General features: G+C 37.2%; 1 protein-coding gene across 1 annotated transcript; it reads right to left on the bottom strand.

The window, feature by feature from the left end:
* Positions 1–3,334: 3,334 nt before the first annotated feature.
* Positions 3,335–19,520, bottom strand: LOC105440390 (triokinase/FMN cyclase-like). Its single transcript, XM_030999581.1, has 14 exons — positions 19,441–19,520; positions 18,019–18,234; positions 17,300–17,410; positions 16,053–16,234; positions 15,580–15,658; positions 13,763–13,887; positions 11,840–12,014; positions 10,691–10,807; positions 9,542–9,682; positions 8,726–8,860; positions 7,637–7,740; positions 6,509–6,646; positions 4,986–5,075; positions 3,335–4,241 (listed from the first exon to the last, which is right to left on the bottom strand). Exons 2-14 carry the CDS (start codon positions 18,224–18,226, stop codon positions 4,086–4,088), a joined length of 1,761 nt encoding a protein of 586 aa, XP_030855441.1. The 5' UTR covers positions 18,227–18,234; positions 19,441–19,520; the 3' UTR covers positions 3,335–4,085.
* Positions 19,521–22,565: the final 3,045 nt, after the last annotated feature.

The raw sequence follows: 22,565 nt of genomic DNA, 5'->3' as shown, positions 1-22,565 counted from the left end.
AAATTTAAAAATCGCACTGGCCGAGAATTCGCTCAGTGGGGTGGGGGGAGGGGGGGGGGAGGGATCGTAGGGATATACTATATTTTTTTTTGGGGGGGGGGCCCTTGAAAATTTGGAAAATTGCATCCCCCCCCCCTTGAACGCCAGGGAGGGGGCCCATCTCCATAAAAAGGTAAAATTAACGTGTCTTTACACATTTTTTTCCGGGGGGACCACAGGCCCACCGGCCCCCCTCCCCCTGGATCGGCCGCCACTGCAAGCACATTTTCTTTCCCGGAAATTAAAAAATTTGGCCGACCTATATTTCGATGGCTGGGGGTAAGGTCACTTTTTTGGGGTCACCCTTTTGCACACAAAAAAGGTTTTTTTAATTAAAAATCACACACATCAAAAATGTTAGTGGGGGTTCGACCCCCAATCCCCCACCTCCTGCGTACACGCCTGTACCTATCTATAGTACTCAAGTTATTTTGACCCCCTTAAAAAAAAAATTAGGAGTCCAAAGACAGAGAGAGAAAAAAAACTCCCTCTTTTAGAGTTTAGAGTTTAAAAATTTAAAAAAATGATAATTCCAAGAGTTAACTATACTACTATAGTATACCCTTTGACTGAATTTATGTGACTTTATGCTGGTGCAACATTGAGATATGATTAAGAATAGGCCTACAATTAACATGACACGTTTAAATAATATCCAACTAAATGTTCTGTGATTTTTACAATGTAAATGTATATACTTCTAACTTGTGTCAGTGGCGGATCTAGGGGGCACAGGGGGCACGTGCCCCCCACCCCCCCCCCCAAAAAAAATAGTGCTCACTACTCCCCCCCCCCCCTGCATGGGGAGCAAAACAAAATAGTGCTCATTACCACCCCCCACCCCACCCCCACCCCCCACCTAAGAAATCCTGAATCAGCGACTGTGTGTATTCAGTTCTGATGCTGCCAAGTTCATGAAAGCTGCAATAAAATACAATTATCTAATACGTTTTTTCTCCCGTCGTTCAAAATAAGCCCTTTTTCTCCAATCATAATGGTTTGCTTTGTTTTTGACCTGATATCATTAATTCTTTTATAACTGATAAACGTATGTTATTAATTTACATCATTAAATTATGTAAGCAGTGGCATAGCTAGTGGCGGGGCAAGAGGTACACCCCCGGTCGAGTGTGAACCACAGGGACAGAAAAAAACTGAGCAAGACTAACATAAGGGTTCAAAAGAAGCTAGAGGGAAAAGATGAGAGACTGAAATGCCTCCACCTCAGGCACCTACCCCAATCAACAGGCAGACGCGGATCCAGGATTTCTTAGGGGGGCCCAAATTTAAAATTATTTGAGCCAAATATTGGTAAGTAATGGTGACCAGCAGTGACATAATTGGGAGGGGGTGTGTGCAGGGAGGGGCGAGTTTTCCCCTTTTACGTTTCATTAAATCATTAGAGAAAGAAGACGAATCGTTGTACCGTTCTCAACTCTTAATCCTTGTCTAAATTCAGTCCCCCCCCCCCCTCCCGCGAGAAGCGCGGAAGCTTCGACGTTTCATTAAATTATTATAGAAAGAAGACGATTCGTTGTACCGTTCTCGAAAATTATCCTTGTCTGAATTCAGTTCCTCTTTCCCTCTCCTGCGCGAAGCGCGGAAGCTTTAACGTTTCATTAATTCATTAGAGATAGAAGACGATTCGTATTTCCATCCTTGACTCTTAATCCTTGTCTGAATGTAGTTCCATCCCTGTGCGAAGCGCGGAAGCTGTGACGTTTTGTTAAATTATTAGAGAAAGAAGACGATTCGTTGTACCATTCTCGACTCTTAATCCTTGCCTGAATTTCAAAAATGTTCTTTATCTACTCGCTTTTCTCCCTACGTCCTCTTCCATTTCTCTCCTCTCTTTTTTTGGCCGGCGTTTTAGGGGGGACCACCCCACCGCCCCCTGGATACGTGCCTGCGGTCAAATGAACATATGTTGATACCTTGTCCGCCCCGAAGCTCAGGGGTTTAAGGCAAAAATTTACGGTCAGATTATCATTCAGGGGTCCGCCTTGGGGCCCTAGGCGGGGTCCAGGGGGCAGAGCCCCGGAAGTTCAGTGGTTTTAGGCATGCAATTACGGTCAGATCAGCCTTATTTTGATACCTTCTTATTTTGTGACACTGGCAGGACACTGTTTGGCGTGGGGTCCAGGGGGCAGAGCCCCCAGAAATCAGGGGTTTTAGGCATTAAATTACCGTCAGATGAGCATCTAAGGGCCCGCCTTGGGGCCCTAGGTGGAATCCAGGGGGCAGAGCCTTGGGGGTTTTAGGCATTTAATCATGGTCAGATGAGCATATTTTGATACCTCATTATAATGTGACACTGCAGTTAACTATTTTTTCTTTCTTGCTCTCTTTCTTTCTATTTCTCTTTAATATGCTTTTTCAAAAAAAGTGTGGGGGGAGGGGGGGGGGGGTTCGAGGATCCCGATCCCCGCCGTTCCGTGGGCCCTGACATCTAGGCATCTCAAGAAGGATTTTCTTGCCTGGCTGTAAATTTAGGAATTGGTCATTTTCCAACAAACGCATAAAAAAGTAAAATTTACTTAAAAGTGTATTTCCCCAAGGACCCCCCCCCCCCCCCCCGGTCTACACCTTGTTGGCGGGAAAATTGCAACTGATATCCCTTACCTTTCTTCATTCTCTTTTTTTCTCTCTCTCTCTCTTCTTTCCCTTTCCCTTCCCTTCCTTCTCTCTCTTTTAGATTTGCTAGGGGGGGAAGGTCATTTTGGCCCCACCCCGCTCCACACATTGTTGGCGGGACACCCGCAACTGATATCCCCTTCTTTTCTCCCTTTTCTTTTCTTCTTCCTCTTTTTTGTTCTCCTTTTGCTCTCTTTTCCTTTTCCTTCCTTCTCTCTTTTTTTAGCGGGGATTGGGGGGGGGGGGATATACAACTTGTTGGCGGGAAAATTGCAACTAATATCCCCCTTCTTTTCTTTTCTTCTTCCTCTTTATTCCTTCCCTTTATCTCCTCCTTTCCTTTTTCTTTCCCTTTCCTTCCTTCTCTTTTATTTTTTGATTGGGGGGGGGGGGGGAGGGGGAGGCAACAGCCTGGGAGGCAAGTCCTTTCACCCCTCCCCCGATCTCCTTCTTCCCTCTTTTCTTTTCTTCTTCCTCTTCTTTTTTTCCCTTTCCCTTCTTTTCCTTCTCTCTCTCTCTCCTTTTTTTTTTTGCAGGGGGGGGGGGGGGGCAAGGCCCGCTCGGCCCCCCTGGATCCGCGCCTGCCACTATGCACCACCACTCTCCGTACTGGCGCAGCAATCAACACTCTTTCTTATAAAGGACAATTAATGATTCTTTTTTACTCCAATTGTGGATGTTATACAATTTATTAATCGTCGAACCGTTTATCATACTCAGAAAACATGAATCATATTCTAATTGCCGATTAAGCTGGATTATCAATTGATTTTCTTGAGCATCTCAGAATCATGTCCTCACACGAATATCCCGATTGATGAGACAAATTTACGCCCTCACCGGCCGAAATTTTGAGGCTGCCCCTTCTAAGATGAACGTCCTCGTTTCATTGTTAAAGAATTTATAAGGTTAACATTTCTCGGCACATGAAATAAAACATTGACATGTAGGTACATTCATTAAAAAAAATATATCTTGATCTAACTTATATACATCGTCTGCTTCCTGTGAAAAAGAACATGGTCAAATTTCAACTACAGTTCAATAAAAATGAGAAGAGGGTCTTAAAATGGTTGTAGACACTACAAAATACTTTTTGAAAAATATAATGTTTATTCAGTTCTTATTCAGTGAAAATCATGCTGTATGGCGGTAGAATTTGCCATACACATTTTTCGAAAAATATACCACATTTTGTTGTTTTTGATAATTTTTCACGAAATGTCAGATCTAATAATTTTCCAACAAAAGGTGATATAATTATGACATCTTGTAACGTTCATCATGCCCTAAAAGGTCTAAATTCATGCAAAAAGCTGGCATCCTTGAATCTTTAGAGCAAGGAATAAAGCATTTTACCATCTGCTTTCTGACTCTTTTATTGAAAAACCCACATCACAGAAGGAGCTTAATCACAAAGCTCTCAATGCATTATGTGCTGCTCGGAGCCAAATAGCAACAGCCATTGCCCCAGGATCAGGTCGTCCTAACTGGTCTGGGTTGACGTATCTTGCTCTGCCAGCTCTGGCGGCCATCATAGATGTAGCTTCAGCACTTTGCTCAGCAGCCTGTTTAGGATAGAGAAAAATGATAAATTGAGATCTGAAAAGTAAAGATCTAGTAAAGCTATAAAGGCCAAAAAAAAATCTGAATGGATTGGTTTTCACTCCCTCTATTGGTTCCCCCTTTTTATTTCTCATTGTGTCCATCGTGCTTTTTACCCATACCACCCCCTCTATTGGTTCCCCATTTCTCATTATCTGTTTCCACCTTGCTCTTTACCCGAACCAACCCCTCTATTGGATACCCCTTTCTGTTTCTCTGTGCCCATCTTGCTCTATACCCATACCACCCCCTCTATTGGTTCCCCTTTCTCTTTAACTGTGTCCATCTTTTCTTTTTTTCTCTCTCTCTCTCTCTCTCTCTTCTGTCTTTGATCGAAATGCTAAAGAAAAAGTTATTTTCTGGTTTCATAATTGGTTGTGAAGGATTTTAATCATTTCACATGGGACAATCATCCTATTGGAATACAAACATGATTATCTTCACCTCAAAAATGAATTTACTTCCGACACTCTCATGTATATAAATGAGAGTGAATGATACAATCATCCTGTCATCTAAAATGATATCCTAAGATCCTTTTACCAGTATGCATAACTATCTCATAGTCTAATCTCTTTTTTCATTAATTATGTCACTCCTTCAATGATTCTTCCACTCCCTTCAAACCCACATCCCCCAAATGTGTACATCTGCACATGCATATCAGGAGAATAAGAAGGTATTTCTTTTCACTTGGATGAACTCACATTGACTGCATCTTCCAAGGTCTTCATAGAGTCCGAGTTGTTAGTGTGGCCTTCCTTCAGTATCCTGTATGCTGCGTCAAGCGGATCCAGCTGATAAAAATAATCATAAATATTTGTTACAATCATTAATAATTATAGGTAGTTCTATAGCGCCGTCTATCAAGAAATTCTATTCAGAGGCACATTAATTAGTACCCGGCCCCGCTTTGAACCTTTGTCTAGGACTACAGTTTGTGCTTTTACTGTGAAAACTTACAAATTAGCCATACCCCTATATTACTCTGGCTCTTACTTCCGTCTTAGTCTTTTTCTTCTTTTTTTAAATAAATCTTTCTTCAGATAGAATCAAGGATAACATCATACATAAATATTCATAACAAGCACTTAACCACATGTTTAAATGAGATCAAATCAAATTATATTCCTGTAAATCAGTAATAATCTTCCTATTGTCTTAGTCTTCATTTAGTTATATCTGTATTATTTCTAATGCAACTGAACTAAAAAAACTTGTGCTTGTCTTCTACATTGATTTTGATTAATAATTAATGCATCTTATGCACAGGTTCCGTCTCTGAAACATAATTCGAAATCAGTCACTGTTGATGATAAAGATGCTTGATGCTGTCGCATGAATATCACAGTTTGATTCTTGCATGCCTCTTAAAATCATGTGCAAGAGTCAATGCACAAAATTGCTGAGGGGCGCACAATTTCCACATAAATAACAAATTTAACAAATATTTTACTGATAAACTTTCAAATATGAATACTGATCCAAAACAAACATGGAAACAAAATTAATCAGTCATTTCTCTTAAAAAATGTGATTCTACAATTAGTGATAAGAATGAAAGTGTTACAGAATTTTATTCTTTATGTACATGCATAAATTGATGTCCTGTTTTATATTTAATAGCAAGGTTTTATTTTGTCAAGAATAAAACCAAGAAGATGGGAATGCTTTGTGAAACTCATAACCTTACAAGATATTTATGTCAAATCTTGCAACTATATACACAGATTCAAACCTCAGAATTTGAATTTTGTAAATTATTGTTCTTTGTAAGGGGTTACACTCAACCAATGATGTGTAATCGTCCATGACCTAGCATCGTTTATCCATCCATGAATGAACCTGCATTCAATCAGCAGATGTATTAGATTTATTTTATTAACAGAAAACCAACGCTCCTTCTCTCCCCTTTCCTTTTCTTCTCTGCAAGTCACTCTTCTGCTTTTTTATTTTTATTTTTATTGTTGTATCTAAGTTGAGGGCTGTGGGCACGTCAAGCTACATTGCTTATTCTGTAGCCCACCTGCATCTAATGTATGTTAATTATGCATGCATTCAATATATTTGTTTAATTTTGTATATTATCTGTATAAAATTATATACACTTGAAATATTGTATCAAACCATATTATGTTCATGAAAAAATGTTTGATGAAAAAAAAGAAAAGATGCAGAAACCAATAAATCAAATCAAATCAAATCAAATCAAATCTATTATGACATATACCATGGTTCTGTCCCCAACCTCTGCTTTGCCATACTTCATAATTCTGTCCATGCCTTGCCTGAGGGCTTCTACCCAATCACCAAATCCAGGTTCATCTCCTAATGCTTGTTGAGCTGCTAGCAGGAACAACCCATAGAACTACAATCAAGATCAAAAAATGAATCAAGGATATCATTCTATAATCTGATATTCACTTTATACCAGGTATGATATGTACAGCTTTAATATGCAAGTTAAAGAAAAGAACTGGGCAAGTCCTAGCTATTTTGTACCATACATTGTCATCCAGTTTACAATTTTAGTATCTTTTATGATTGTATTAAATTTTAATCTAGCCCTCAAAGAGCGTGGAATCATACAAAATCACCAGGAAAATGATACATTTGATGTCAATTTACATACAGGTTCATCAAATTGTAATAAGGAACACCTTAAATTAACAAATACTTTGGACTTGCCCAATTATAAGCAAAGTTAGCCATCCTATTTTTCTTGCAGAACAGCCAAATAATTTATCAATTTTTTTTATCCAAAGATAATCATGAGTATCCATAACACATTTCCATTAGTATTTTAGAATATGGAATACAAACTTTTATTCCAAACTTTCTCATCATATTTTTGATATGAGGGCATTTGAGGAGCAAGCCTTTTCATGGAATATTCCTGCTATGATATTCTTCCAAACCGACATATATAATGAATTAGAAAGCCCCAAACTTTTTCTACTTTTTTTAAAGGGAATGACTATCATAAAGTGGAGTGTATTATATACCAATAAATGAAAAAATTTAATGTATATAAACGAACGCAATCTAATTATTTGGTATTGTCATTATGTTACTGATTTATTTACTATGCTTTGTTATACTATTGTACATGTATATAATGATAAGTATACTTCTACTTCTACTTCTATGGTAATACTCATCAACGCCTGTTCAGCATCTAGATGAGGGTAAAGCATAGAGTTGTTATATACAGCTCTATGCGGTACATTTCCTGAAAAGGGAACTGTTTCAAGAGCCACATCACTGTATTTTTTGTAAATTGACCCTTTGTTTTGTGCTGCTGGTCAATCATTATATACTAATAAATAAAAAATGAATAAATGAATAATCATCTTACCGCCCCTGAGCTTCCTCCCATAGCCTCCTCAGCAATAAGAGACATGTGACCAGCGACATCACTAAAATAGAGCAGCTCTTCGCTTTCAATCCAGGTCTTCATTGCTGAGGGTCAGATCAGTTATTAAAATCAATTAATTGATCATTTTCGTAACGTCACAATCAAATTTAATGCACAATTTTTTGTTAAGTGCCTTGTTAAACATTTTGTCATTCATCTGTTACAAATAATTGTATTTCAATACCGGTAGTCAGAAAGCAAATGGCATATATCACGTGTTGTTAGGTAGGTCAAGCAATAATGTTTGTCCTACCTAGCAACAACTAATGTACGCAATTAGAATTCTGACTATTGAGATACTTTCATTTGTAACAGGTGAAAATAATGACTCGTAACGAGCGCTTACAAAGATTTGTGCATTAAAATTGATTATAATATGAAAATGTTCTACCGGTATTTGGCAGAAATAATTACTGACAAGTCTCCAATTTACTAATGTTATACATTGTAAATGTATATGTCATTTATGTCGTTTAAGGCATAATAATTATTAAAGCTGATTCAAAAGTTGTTTTCATGATAATCATTACACGGGGTACTCACAATTTATGTTACACTATTTTCAAGTGTTGTCAAATTCCCAATCCTTTAACGACTTGTAATATCCATGGAAATATAGGGTTCCACAATATTCATGGTTTCCAAAATTGAGCAATGTGATTAAAGTTTTTGAGGTACAAACGTGTGCAAATCTTGATCACTTGCAAACGTCTGTTTCTAATTGATAAACCAGTTTAATCCGATCCAATTCAATACAATGCAATTCATGCATGAAAGCCTCATGCACATACAAGTTTATTGTTTTATAGTACTTCAAAATCTAGTATTAATTCACTTTCATTGACTACAATTATCCCCAGAGAAGGAGTAGACAAGGGGCCCGTCTCATAAAACTTTGTATCTATAACAAATGCTAAATTTATATGACAGATGCCTTGATTTCAGTAGCTTATAACAGTAGCTTATAACAGTAGCTCGTAACTTGTTATCGATATCAAGTTTTATGAAACAGGGTCAAGCTAGGTGTACCTTCTGCACCCCTTCTCAGGGTGGATCCACAGTCTCCGTCCCCGCTGCTTGTGTCAAGATCGTTTAAAAGCTTCTCACTCTCCATCAATCGATAGCATACACTGCTCAAAACAGTCTTAATTCTCTTACAGGACTCTGGAATAACAAAAAAATAAGAGGATTTTGTTTTCTTCCCCTTCAAAAAAAAAAAATTAATCCAAAACCTGACAATTCTATGAGAAATTAGACTTAGAATACCCCATCACATGTCAATGCAATGCATTATGGTTAGGATAAGCCCTTTCAAGACAGGTACTTTTTAGGGCTTAATTGAACACATATTGTTCTTCAAAATGGCAAAATTAAAATTTTCTTACTGCAACATTTTTCTATTAAATAAAATACAATGTCTCCAAATTTTTTTTACTTGGTGTGATTATTTTGCATGGTGTTAAATTTGCGATCAATGGGTGATTCATGAAACAAACGAAATCAAATACCAGGGAGGTGTTTCACAAAGACTAAGATCGACTTTAAGTTGGACTTAACTATGGCAGGCCATTCATGCCACTGCTTGCTCTCACCATTGGTCTCACAATCATGATCTTTAGATAATATTTCTTCCTTCAATAATGAACTATCACAAAATGTTAATTCTGTAGATTTGTGACCATGATTTGTAAGTCCCTTGAGAGACCAATGCCAGTAACTGGTGAGAGCAAACAGTGGCATGATTGGCCTGCCATAGTTGAGTCCACCTTAAAGTTGATCTTAGTCTTTGTGAAACACTACCCTGCTTATGCAGTAGTTTCATAAAGGAAATAATGAAAATCTCACCATTACTCAATTTCTCTCCTTTTCTTGTCACAGGGGTGGATCCTGAAGAAGCTTGCTCTAAAACTGGGAGTTCTTTACCAAGTGATATTTTACCATGGCGATGAGATACAGATGGCCACGCTGGAGCTGAGGTTGCCTGATCTATCAACAATCACAATAAATTTTTCTAAGTCATGCATTGAACAAGATAACGGAAGAACTATACCTGAAGTATCTTTTCCGGTAATCAAACAAACAAAATCAACTTTTACTATTTTGTAACTGTTTTACGAGGTATAAAAGCCATGTAGGGTATTGGTAAGCACTCAAATACTGTCTATAATAATTCTTTATATTAGTGGATAAAAAAAGCATGTTTCCCATAATTTTAGGCATGAGTTGTAAGAAACAAATAATAGATACAAACAATTTTTAAATGACTTTGCACAGATTAGCTTTTTTATCAGTTTCTGTCATATTACGGCACAGTGGAGTAAACAAAAAGATAAATATTTCAATTGTGTATTTGTGAAACAAAGACTTATCTCCTTCTCAGTGTGTCACTCTTTATTTATATGGACCAATACGTCTATTTTATTGATCAGGACTATTGCTACTCTGTAAAGTGAAATATAGAATTTATAATTAGAGTGTTGGTCATGAGATCTTTCTGGAATAAATTATGAAGGCTGATTATGAGAATTAGTGTATAGTGTGAGGTTTTATAATCTTTATTATGATAAGAAATTGATTCAGCCTTGCTTAAAGTAACATGAAATGCACACAGAAATGTGTATACGGGACTACACTTTTTTGAGATATGAAAGTTTGAACCAAACTTTCTTGTCATATTCAAAATGTGAGGTCATTCTTTCTATACTATTCCTCCAAAGTGACATAAAAGAATGAGAAAGAACACAAATCAAATCTTCACCAGAACTCAAACAAATCTTTAAAGCCCATCTGCTCTAGTTTGGCCAGGGGTGATTAGCCCTCCCTGCAAGGTCACCAACAGTTGGTTATCTCATCAAATCAGCTCTCAATTAACATAAGAAAAAGAGGACCATGGGGGACCAACAGGCACCAATTAGGCATTGTTTGCTGTATAGAGGGCCCAAGTAGCTATAAGTAGTGCAGTGAGGCTTTAAGATAGGAGTGAAAACCACTCACCAAGATACGAGGCTCGCTGTCCACTCTGGTCCAGGATGAGGATAGTAAGAGAGATGCCGACCATCTCTAGTGATGTCATGAAGCAACCACAGTAAACCCTCTTCACTCCTGCATCACCTGCAATAGAAGCAAAAAGTAATTCACAAGATCTAAACAAATGTAAACAATAACACAAAAGTGTGGTACTTCAAAATTAAAAATAAGGATTAACGCAATTGTTAACTTACATTCAGGCATTGATTGAGCTCACAAGGCCACTTTTCTTGTTTTCCACAATGTCTTCTACAAAAAAAAACTCACAATATAAAAAACAAATAACCTATTCTATATGAATCTACTAAACATCTTTGAGCTTTTCTTTTATAATTAATTCAAATTGGCTCACACCAACTAAAACAACAACATCTGGTGAATGGCATAGGAATATACTGAGATCAAACTTGAATATAAAATTCAAAAGCGTTTTTTACGGGTAAAAATTGTGCTCAATTGTAATTGTAGCTCAGCCAGCCACACCAATGTGACCGACACTGCAGACTCTCTACAGATCAAACAAGATATTGCACTGCCTCCAACTACATCAAATCGGCTGTATTAAAGGTAATACAAAGTTTTGGTATGGGGTCATGAATTTGGTTCAAATTGGAAGCATATGCGATTTTATGATCGTTGTCGTGTTTGAAATCGAGTCTAAAGTGATGAAATTGTAAATGATAAACTCTTTATGTTGTATAGCGGCCTCTCAAGACTGATATTACTTTCGCCTTAAAACAATGTTTCTTGACTACAATCGATCGATTTGCTATACCCGTTTGGAAATTATATATCAGATCTACATATTCTGAGATTTTCATGGTCGCAGCTACAATGGAATGGCCTTATAGGCGCTAATTAAAATATTCAAAATTTATCGGGAGCACCAGTAAATTTTTGATTAGTCAATTTCTCGAAAGCAGAAGTGTTTTAGGGGCTAAATTTTTCTAGTGCTTATAATTCATCCGCAGGGGCATCCAAAATATATCCAAGTTGTAAAGAATTACTATCCATCTAATTTTTAAAATTTCCAAAAACTTTGCATTACCTTTAAGGAGTCGATTTGGAGTCGGTAGAGTAGTGTGACTAAGGTATTAAAAAGGAACATATACTTACTGAGGTACTGTAACACAGAGCGAGCTACAATGGCCATCTCCAGATTGGATGTACCGCCTAGGTTGTTGATCATAAGGGCAACCTCATCACCAGATTTCAAGTCCAGTCTACAGTTATTTGTGGAGTCTCTCATCTGGTCCAACATAGTAGCTACAACATCAGTAGCACTTGATAACTATCATGAAGGGAGGTTGAGAGGTTTGAGTATTATCCAACAGCTAATGTTTCTACAATGAATAACATCTTTTTTCTTTGATGAAGATACAATACACACATGAATGATAACCCCCCTGCCCCCCAGAGGAATAGCAAGGAAAAAATGAAATAAAAACAGTTATTAAATCCAAGAGGGGGAAATATTTATCAATATAAGAACACATAAAAATAATTATCCTCAAATTTGAAACTAGTAAAAATCTATGTTGTCCTTTTAATAGATTAAGCTTGGTGTTATTTAAGAACACAAGATTTACAATTGAACATAAAAAACAATCGTAGTCATAACATCTCTAATATTTATAATCGGATCATTTCATAAGCCGATAGTTATATGGGTGTTCATTGCCTAATCAGATGAAAACACAACACAGGCATGTCATTTACACAGGGGTCCAATTACTTCCGTAGAAGCGGTAGAAGTAATCCAATTATGAGCTTCTAAGTCCTAAGACAATATACGGTTAGGAATGATGGTGTAAAACCAATTAGGAGAATCAAGAATGGAAACATTTCATGCAGATATAGGCTGCGTTCATGCTTAAATTTTGAAGGCAGAATGAGCGATCTGAAACGCTGATCGTAAACGCTCATCGTGATCGCAGTTCCACGATGTAGTGTTCATGCTTACTTCTCTGGCTCCCCAGGAAATTCTCCATGTGTGGCCTTAATTGGTCTTCCAGCTGGATTCGAAAACCTTTACTGTGCATGCTACGTAGACCCACTAGAGGTCAGTGCGTTGACCCCATTTAAACGCGTTTACAAATTGTAAACGCATCTTTTTGTGAGTTTACGATCGGCGATCGTGATCGCCGTTTTTCGGTGATTCTACAAAAGTGAGCATGAACGCAATCGTGTTTTAAACTAAACGCGTAACAGATGCCTGATTCTGGCCGTCAAAATCAAGCATGAACGCGCCCTTAGAGCCACAACAGAGCATACTTGAATTATCAATAGCACCCAAGAATAAGCACTGGCAATTACCAATCAAACCATGAAAGAAAATGAGACAATTTTGTACTACCTATTCCCTAGTGAATTTAAGCTTTTTCAAGTGAATGAAAAACAAATAAATTTTGCTGTGAATGGAGAATATGGTATATAGGTGGGCATGAGATTAGTTAAACTTCCACAATGAATATAATTACACACTCTGTATTTTGATTTAACTTAAAATGTATTTTCATGTTTCACTGACTCATCGCAAATAAAAAAGGAAACCATTACCGGTATTTGTTTTCAGCTAGAAAAAATGACTAAAGTGCAGTGTCAAGATGGGAAACAGTTTTGTGAAACACAAACTGAGAAATTTGATTAGGAAAATAACATGAAAAGATTTTTAAAAAAGAGAGTTTTAAAAACATACATGCTTTAGAGCCCATAAGAAAGCTCTGGAGCCTGGCCACAAGGGACTTTGCAAACATCAGTACATAGTCCTTTCAGGTTCTAATTTTACATGTTTGAATGTTTGTGGACCACCATGACACTCAGGGGCGGATCCAGGAATTTCTTTCCGGGGGGACATACGGGGGGCACACGGGGGTAAGAGGACATATATTTTTTGTTGCTCCCAACAAAATTGCAATGACTCAGCCAGCCGCTGAATAAGCAGGGGGGGGGGGGGTAATAGCACATTTAAACCAAAAAAAATTGGCCCCCCTGTGCCCCCCCCCCCCCCCCCCCCCTGGATCCGTCCTTGACACTAACCTGTAATTGTTTGATTCCTGCTTCTCCATGTATACCAAGCCCAAGTCCTATTTCCTGTGGACCTAGACTAAATGATGGGCCAGCTCCCGGAACACTACATGGGTACAGACACACCCCAACAGTCCCTGAGAAGATATGAATTATGAGAGAGCTGGTCAAAGGTCTTTACAAAATATTTATATAATATTGGATGGCTTTGAGTGTGGTACAAGAACGTATTGCTCGAGCTATGATAATATTGGACAAGTAAAAGACGAGTCTAATATTGTCTTCGCGAGAGCAATATATACTTTTATAAATGTAATGCTTCCTGGGAGAAATTTCAATTATTAAATATATTTGTGGCTTCCACCCAGTAAATAAGATCGATTGATCGATCTGTATCAATAAGGTCGATTGATCGACCTGTATTGAAAAACACAAGTCAGAAAAAATCTTGGAACCAGCGGGATTTGAACCTGCCATCTACTGCTTGCCGGGCAGCGAATATTTACTAATTGAAATTTCTCCCAGGAAGCATTACATTTATAAAAGTTACTGTCCTATGGCGGACTAATGAATATTAATGAGTCAGAATTAATCAGGAGAGCTTAGGTATTTGTTTCTAGTTCATCGTGACTGTGCCATGGACCAGTGATGGCCTGGTGGTAGAGTCGCTGCCCGGCAAGCAGTAGATGGCAGGTTCAAATCCCGCTGGTTCCAAGATTTTTTCTGACTTGTGTTTTTCAATACAGGTCGATCAATCGACCTTATTGATACAGATCGATCAATCGATCTTATTTACTGGGTGGAAGCCACAAATATATTTAACAATATATTCTTGTATCACACTCAAACAAAGCCATACAATATTATTATCATTATCTATATTAGTCTGACTAGTGAAATAACAAAATTTGACTTACAGGTACATTTTTTTTTTTTAAAGTATTTTTGTTGGTGTATTCATTCAATACATGTACATGTACAAATTATACAAATTATTTCAAATTACATAACATATAGAATACACAATATACATAACTCAATTATTTTGAATGAATATACCTCAGTATATTATGGCTTTATTTTCGTATGATATCGCCATGATATTGATATCAATAGTTGAAGTTCCCGGATGACTGAGCAATACGAAAACAATATTGGTCAGTCATCTGGGTACTGCGCTAAAGATATTGAATACACTGATTTATTGTACCACTTGGAAGCCTTATATAGATAAGAATCAATATTCTTGAGTGACGTCACAAATCTCAGCAATGTTTAGAGCTCTCCAAATGTGTAAGCGGGGCGGTACTTTACCATTTCGAAATTGATAATAATCTTTACCTTGAAGCAAGTTGAAATTTCCAAGCAGGGGAATTTTGATAAATTTGTTTGATCTAACCTCGCCTTATGCAATGATGCAAATTAAATCATATTACCTTTGCATAATGGCAAATATTTAATACACAGATAATTCTTGATGATTTCACATTATACACATACATATTTCAAACTCTGATTGGAAGATTTATAAACAGGAGCACTGTGGTGTATTGGTGAAGGTTCTTGATTCTCATACGAGAGGTTGTGGGTTCAATGCTTGCACTGTGCAAGGTTTTATGTAATTGGTTGTTCCTCTGGATAAAGGTGTTTGAAAACAGGGCTGGTACTAATGGGCTAATATTAATTGCGGGGACCACATGGAAAGCAGTTTTAATACTGATGAAGCTAACCTGGGTAAATGGTACCATATTTACAGTTACCATATTATACAATACTTTATGATTATTCTTTCCTTTTTTTCTTATCTAGGACCATATAATAATTCTTACCCATTGAAGAGCAGGCCGATTCAACAGCTTGTTTGATTTGATGCAATGATAAACCGCTTTCAGCCATTCCTCCTGCCAACTAACAACAAAAACAAAACAAAACCATAATTTTAAAAACTTATTTCATCTCTCTTTCGAATGAAATAGTAAACGTGCCTTTGTATCTTTTCCATTTAATCAAAATATATAGATTATGAAATGGCATATCTTTTAATAACGAAACTGCTTGGTGCATGTCAGAAAAAAATCAAACCCACAGAGTGATATTTAAAGAAAAATAAAATCAAAATATAATGAAAATGTGGATAGATATAGATTTGGATATATTTGAATATATTCCATGATAAATAAAATGTGGCAAAGAGAAATTATATGTGTGGCATATAAAAATATTACACACACATTTCAATTGGATGTTCAAGAACTATGATATACTGGTAATATGAAGGTTTTGAGAAACTGGTCACTGGTACCTTGTGAATAAAGACTGTCCCTGCAAGGCCTCTGCGGTCATCTAAATCTTGACCGGCGAGCGCACAGTCATCCTTGACCACCACCATCTCCACTAGGATACCCTCTGCTCTGGCCCTCTCCATGGCGATCCCGAAGTTTATACAATCTCCGGTATAATTCTTTACGATCAGCAATGTTCCAGCTTGAGATGAGAATTAGGGCAACAAGAACTCTTGGTTTTGCAAACATATATATATATATATATATATATATATTATATATGACTCTATCAAAAATAATCCCAGGCCACGGCCAATTTCTAAATAAAGTGTATGAAAAAGTATCTAAACAGTACTTAAGCTGCAATAACTTAATTGTTTCATTCTTTTTTTCGTTGTGTTTTTACTTGGCTCTGTCAGTTTCCAGCTGTGCCGCAGCTTAAGTACAGAGTATATTGTAGTCTCATTTTGCAGACAAAACTCTTACTTTCAATTCCTATCCCATAAATTATGAATGATTGATTAATAGGTAAAACGATGATAATAACTGACATTTACATAGCGCCTAATGCTAATGTTTACAAGCGCTTTGCTCTTATTACGCTGGCATTAAACTGAGTGACCTTAACAAGGCGTTCATTCAAGGAATATTTTCCTCACATAGTGGAAAATAGAGACTAATGTCTTGCCAAAGGACATTAATGCCATGGGAATCAAACCACAAACTAGTTTTCTAAAAACTAGAATGATTTCTCATGGAGTTGCTAAGGATGATTAATCTACTCATGGTAGAACTGGCTTGAAGATCATTTTTGCCTCAATTATACACTTGTTTGAATGTGACCAGTAGAAGTAGCAGTAGTAGGAGGAGTAGGTAGTAGTAGTAGTGGTGATAGCTGTAGTGGTAGTAGCAGCAGTAGTAGTAGTAGTAGTGGTAGTAGTAGTAGTAGTAATAGTAGTAGTAGTAGTAGTAGTAGTAGTAGTAGACGTAGTAGTAGTAGTAGTAGTAGTAGTAGTAGTAGTATAGTAGTAGTAGTAATATAGTAGTAGTAGTAGTAGTAGTAGTAGTAGTAGTAGTAGTAGTAGTAGAAGTAGACATAGTAGTAGTAGTAGTAGTATAGTAGTAGTAGTAGTAGTATAGTAGTAGTAGTAGTAGTAGTAGTAGTAGTAGTTGTAGAAGTAGTAGTAGCAGTAGTAGTAGTCGTAGTAGACTAGGTTGAATAACGTAGCACAAGGCTTATCTGCCATAATTAGGTCCATTACCTCACCTGGGTTATCTCTACCAACAGCCCGTATAGCTGCTAATATAGAGCTGGTAGGGGGTGAGGCAAACACAGATCCCGCTATAGCACCACTCAGCATACCACGTCCAACATAACCTAGGAGAAAATCACCAGAGTGACGATTACTAGATAGTTAATAAAAATAGAACAGCAAGGGGGAAAGAGGATAATAATAATAACACAGTGCTTTTTTATTGCATATCACTGCTGATTGGCTCTATACACGTGTGAAGAAAATTCATAGAAGGGAGAACTAGTGTGATTTTTTAGTTCAACAACACATAAGAAACCTCTATGCAGCACAATGTGCTGACTTCTAACACAGAGTCTGACATGGATATATATACTTTACTGTAGATAAATGTACAAATGAATAAATGTGCAAAATTGAAGGGACCTGCAGAATACAGAGCAAATTAGCCACGGTCACGTCTTTCATCATTTACATCACACTTTCTTCAAGATCAGGTGGTTAAGATGGTTATCTAGTCCCAATTTTTCTTTTCAAATATTCCTCACCAAAATGACAAAGATTGATAAAATGCCTAATTATTGCCTGAAATGGCTACCACTCTTGGATTTGGCCCTTAAAACTGGATTCCATGCCACTAGATGAAAGTCAAATAACTCAAATCTTTGTTTTTTATAGTGATGAGCCCTGTTTTACGACTTGTTCTTTTCACCGATTCCTCCAAGGTTATCACCTGCATGAGATGGTTCATGGCCAGAACCTCCACCAGAAAGTAACGTCACTTTCCCACTCTTCTTCACGTCATCCAAATCATCTCGTACGACTATTCTATGACCGGCTAACTTGGTGATCCCTGGTGTAATGGCAACAAGTCCCTCTATCGCTTCGTCGACACATCGATCGACATCGTTTATAAGCTTTTTGGTGGGCTGAGTAGTCATTTTACAATCTAAACGAGACAGAAAAACAACAGAAAAATCACATGATAAAAAAAAGGAATCAACATTAATTGGGACACACACAATATTTCACACATAATTTAAAACTATTGGTCAAGATGTATACTGACCGCTATAGAGCTCACAATGCATTAGGAAGGCTTGTAACAATCACCCACGTAATCACGTTTTGAGTACCTTTGTAGATACAATCTATATAATCTACAAAGTTTAGGGTACGCGTATGCTTGTCCCCTCTTATTGAAAGCACCCCCTTATCTCTGGTGTGTAAGTCAATGGCGGGCCGGACTTTGTTGCGCAAAAAAGTATCCCTTACTGGACATTTTTGGAACACGCATGCAGTCCCTCCGACCCTTGGGGGTCAACACTTCCTTTTTTTCACAGGCCACTTAATCATGAATACCGGCACTTTCGGAAGTATGAGACATGACTCTTTTTGTACTTTATCCTACATTTTACCACTTGAAAATAAGAATTACAAGAGCACACACGCACAAGATCTCTTTCCATTTTATTTCTGTATTTCATTCTTCTCATGTTTCTTATCTAAATACTATTTCTGACAGTACTACTCTTTCCAGATAATCTGTGCTCATGCACAGTTCTTCTTTAAGCAGAGAAATTCAATAGGAAGGCCTTGATTTCGAGTTGTTTGCCATTGTTTGAAATGGAAATATAAGCACAGCATTCATAGTCATACTGCACACGTACGAGGGGCTGAGCCGGGTCAACACATTCACTCAATAAATAAACCACACCAGCTAGGCCATGCACCACTCATCAGATTTAACATCCATAACTGTTCATAAAAAGCTTATCAAGTTATTGAGTACGAAGAGCAAGCTAAATTACAATACCTAGACCCTATAATAAACTTCCTTCAGCTCAAACAAATGCGAAATTAATACTGGGCAGTAATTTCGTGAGGCTATTGCTTCAACGGGACAGCTACAGTAGTTTTAGTACACGACAGTTGCAGTTTTTACGTTGAATGTAATTTAACGAGCTCTCTGCAGCTGTCTCTGAACGGACTTCGCTCTAAACCACTATTATTTAAACTGCATGTAGTAGATCTACGACAAAGGTACAACAATTATGTGTCTAAACGTTGGTAGCTAGGTGTTCATTTATAGGTCCCTCAAATCGTGGCTTTATCAAGAGATGGCAAATTACTGCTAAAAATAATACTTACTGACCTTCCTCAAGCTCAAGCTAATGCAAATTGACCGCTATAAATGTCCCTCTCGTATACACTAATCAAACTTGTTGTTCCCGGGCGCGAGCCGTACCGGAGCCGTATTACTAGACCTCCGACCACGCACGCGCATATAATGCGAGATAGGGGCGTGTCTATCAATTCTAGGGAATTCCCCCTTTCGGAAAAGGCTGGTGCCACTAATTAGTCTACAAGGCCAGGCTCTAATTTAACACTTTACCACAATTCCTACTGCCTTGAGCAGAGCCTAGTTCTGTCAGTTTCCAGCTGTGAGTAGCTTATTAAAGTACAGAGCTTATTGTAGTCTCATTTTGCAGACACTGTCTTAATTTGGGTTTTTACAGACGTGTATCAATCAGATATGATTATTATAATGTCTGGGGACCGACCTTGTCACCATGCATGCATGCATTCGAAAGACGTGACTCAATTTCGAACCGGGGTCCGCTGAGTCAGGCGAAGACAGAGAGCAGATCGTACCACGGACATTATCGCTAGACCAACTCACATTTCCCTGATTTCAATATTCTCATATTCGTGCATTGAGGTGACTGTACCAAATGAAGTTTTGGTATTCATGTATTCGGCAGCAAGGTGCCCGCACACCTAACTCTCTATTTTTTATTTATTTTTAATCTATATGTTGATTATAAAGTAAAAATGTTACCATATCAAATGTGTCTTAATTGTTTTGCTCGCTCGCAAAATTTAGAAACAAATGTGGTCATGTGTACATGGCACTATGTCAGAGTGATGCAAAATGAATCTTCTGTAAATGAAATTGGGATTGGGTGACGCGAAAATTTGTATTTCTTAAAAGGGGGCGTGACTAAAAAAGGGGGTTAGAAAAACAACGTTTAAGATACAGATAGGTGAAGCGTATTATACTTCCCGCCATCATGAAAATAAAAAAACGTGGTTATGCCGCATCCTATCTGAGCAAGCCTTAATCGTGTTGTTGTGCCCCTTGAATTAATATTCCTCTATTATCTCCTTTCTGAATAATGCTGCGGAAAGTTGATCTGTATCATGCTTTCTATATGCGTTTCACATGGTAGTTATTCTAAATTGACATTGAACTCGTCACCTAATTAGGAGTAGGCCTATTGAAATATCTTCAGAGAATGGAAGCTTAGAGTAGTATCAAGGCGGTTCGCAAAACCCTCTACTTTTTGTGTTTTTAATAAACGAATTTACTAACTGGCCTTCTGCACTCCCCTCCCCCTCCCCTCTCTCTCCTTCTTCTCCGCTCTCTGTCTCTGTCTGTCTCTCTCTCTGCATGTCTCTCTCCATGTCTCCCCTCCACCCGTCCCATTAACTCTCTGCCACACACTTTCTCAGTCTTCGCAATCGCCCTCTTTTATCTCTCCAATACTTTATAAAAAGAAAGATAAAACTGATGTTAGCAACTATAGACCTATTAGTGTTTTAAGCGTAGCATCAAAGATTCTAGAAAAATCGGTCTGTGTTCAAATTGAAAGATACTTCAAAGAAAATGATATAATTTATGAATTTCAATCTGGTTTTCGACATGATTATTCGACTGAAACATGTCTAATTCATTTGACTGATTATTTGAGGAGAGAAACTTCCCAAGGGCGCTTTGTTGGTATGGTGCTCCTTGATCTGCAAAAAGCTTTTGATACAGTTAATCATTGCGTCTTATTGAAGAAGTTACAACTAATGGGTTTTGATAAGGCAAGTTTAGATTGGTTTAGATCCTACTTATCTAATCGGCACCAAGTAGTGGCCATTCATGATATTCGTTCCAAACTAATGCCTATAACTTGCGGTGTTCCTCAGGGAAGCATTTTAGGCCCAATTCTATTTTCAAGTTATATAAATGATATGTGTATTTGTATAAAAGACTTGAAACTATTATTGTACGCAGATGACAGCGTACTACTCTATTCAAATCCTGATCCTAAATATATTGAGGAAAAGCTCAGTGAACAGCTGTCTACGTGTGTCGATTGGATGACTGATAATAAGCTTTCTTTACACTTGGGAAAAACAGAAAGCATTTTATTTTGTTCTAAAAGTAGTTCTAAAAAGTCATTTGAATTCAAAGTGACACACAATAATCAAGCAATCAAGAGAAAAGAGTCTGTGAAGTATTTAGGCATTGAGTTGGCTAGCGCAATTTCATTTTCATCTTTAGTAGAATCAGTTGTAAAAAAAGCAAATTCTCGTCTGAAATTTTTGTACAGATATCAAAGTTGTATGGATTTAAAAGCAAGACGTACACTCTGTTTTGCTCTTATTCAATGTTTATTTGACTATGCTAACCCTGCATGGTATAGTAACATAAACAAGTCAGATCAAAAGAAGTTGAAGATTATACAGAACAAAATGGTGAGATTTATCAACTGTTCTGGTCCAAGAACTCATGTTGGCTACAGCGAACTTTCTAAAGCTGGTTTTCTTGAAGTCGACCAAAGATCAAAACAACTCGTTTTGCATCATGTGCATAAAATATATCATACTAGGTCGAATCATTATATTCGATCCAACTTCGATCTTGTTACTGACGTACATGATTATAATACAAGAAACAGACGATTCAACTTTAACTTACCTGAAAGAGTAGGTAGTATTGGAAATTCGTTTTATTACAATGCCATAAAACATTGGAATTCCCTTCCCTATGGTGTAAAAGAAATAGGAAACTATGATCATTTTAAGAGGAAATTAAAGGAATACCTAATACTTGACAGTCAGAGAAGAGAAGTGAATGACATGTTATATTATTGAAATTTTTATTCTTCTGTCGGTTCATACTTTTTCATGTTGTATATACTTATGTTTTCGTACGTTATAGAAATTCTACAAATTCATCATTATTTTCCTCTTCTTCCTTCTCCTCTTTTTCTTCTTCTTCTCCTTCTTCTTTTTCTTCTTGTACTTAATATCATTTCTATCATCAGTTTAATGTTGTTATTATTATTATCTTTAATAAGTAGTTCTTTTAATTTTCTTATCTGTCTGTAAATATTACTATTTTAACTTATTAATTTTATACATGTCTGTAAGGGACCCCACTGGAAATAAGCTCTCGAGCTTTCGTGGGTTATCCTGTTCAAGCTAAATTAATAATATCGGACC

The sequence above is a fragment of the Strongylocentrotus purpuratus genome, unplaced genomic scaffold (assembly GCF_000002235.5).
Source record: "Strongylocentrotus purpuratus isolate Spur 01 unplaced genomic scaffold, Spur_5.0 spur5_scaffold_5, whole genome shotgun sequence".
In the NCBI taxonomy this organism is placed as follows: Eukaryota; Metazoa; Echinodermata; class Echinoidea; order Camarodonta; family Strongylocentrotidae; genus Strongylocentrotus; species Strongylocentrotus purpuratus.
The sequence above is the reverse complement of the archived record's forward strand: the minus strand, read 5'-3'. Positions and strand labels throughout refer to the sequence as shown.

Coding starts and splice junctions, on each gene's coding strand:
- LOC105440390 (XM_030999581.1), bottom strand. CDS start 18,226: ATGACTACTCAGCCCACCAAAAAGCTTATAAACGATGTCGATCGATGT. Junction 10,808..11,839: donor CTCTGTGTTACAGTACCTCA/GTAAGTATATGT, acceptor CTTCTATTGCAG/GTGATGCAGGAGTGAAGAGG. Junction 6,647..7,636: donor TGGGAGGAAGCTCAGGGGCG/GTAAGATGATTA, acceptor TCTTGATTGTAG/TTCTATGGGTTGTTCCTGCT.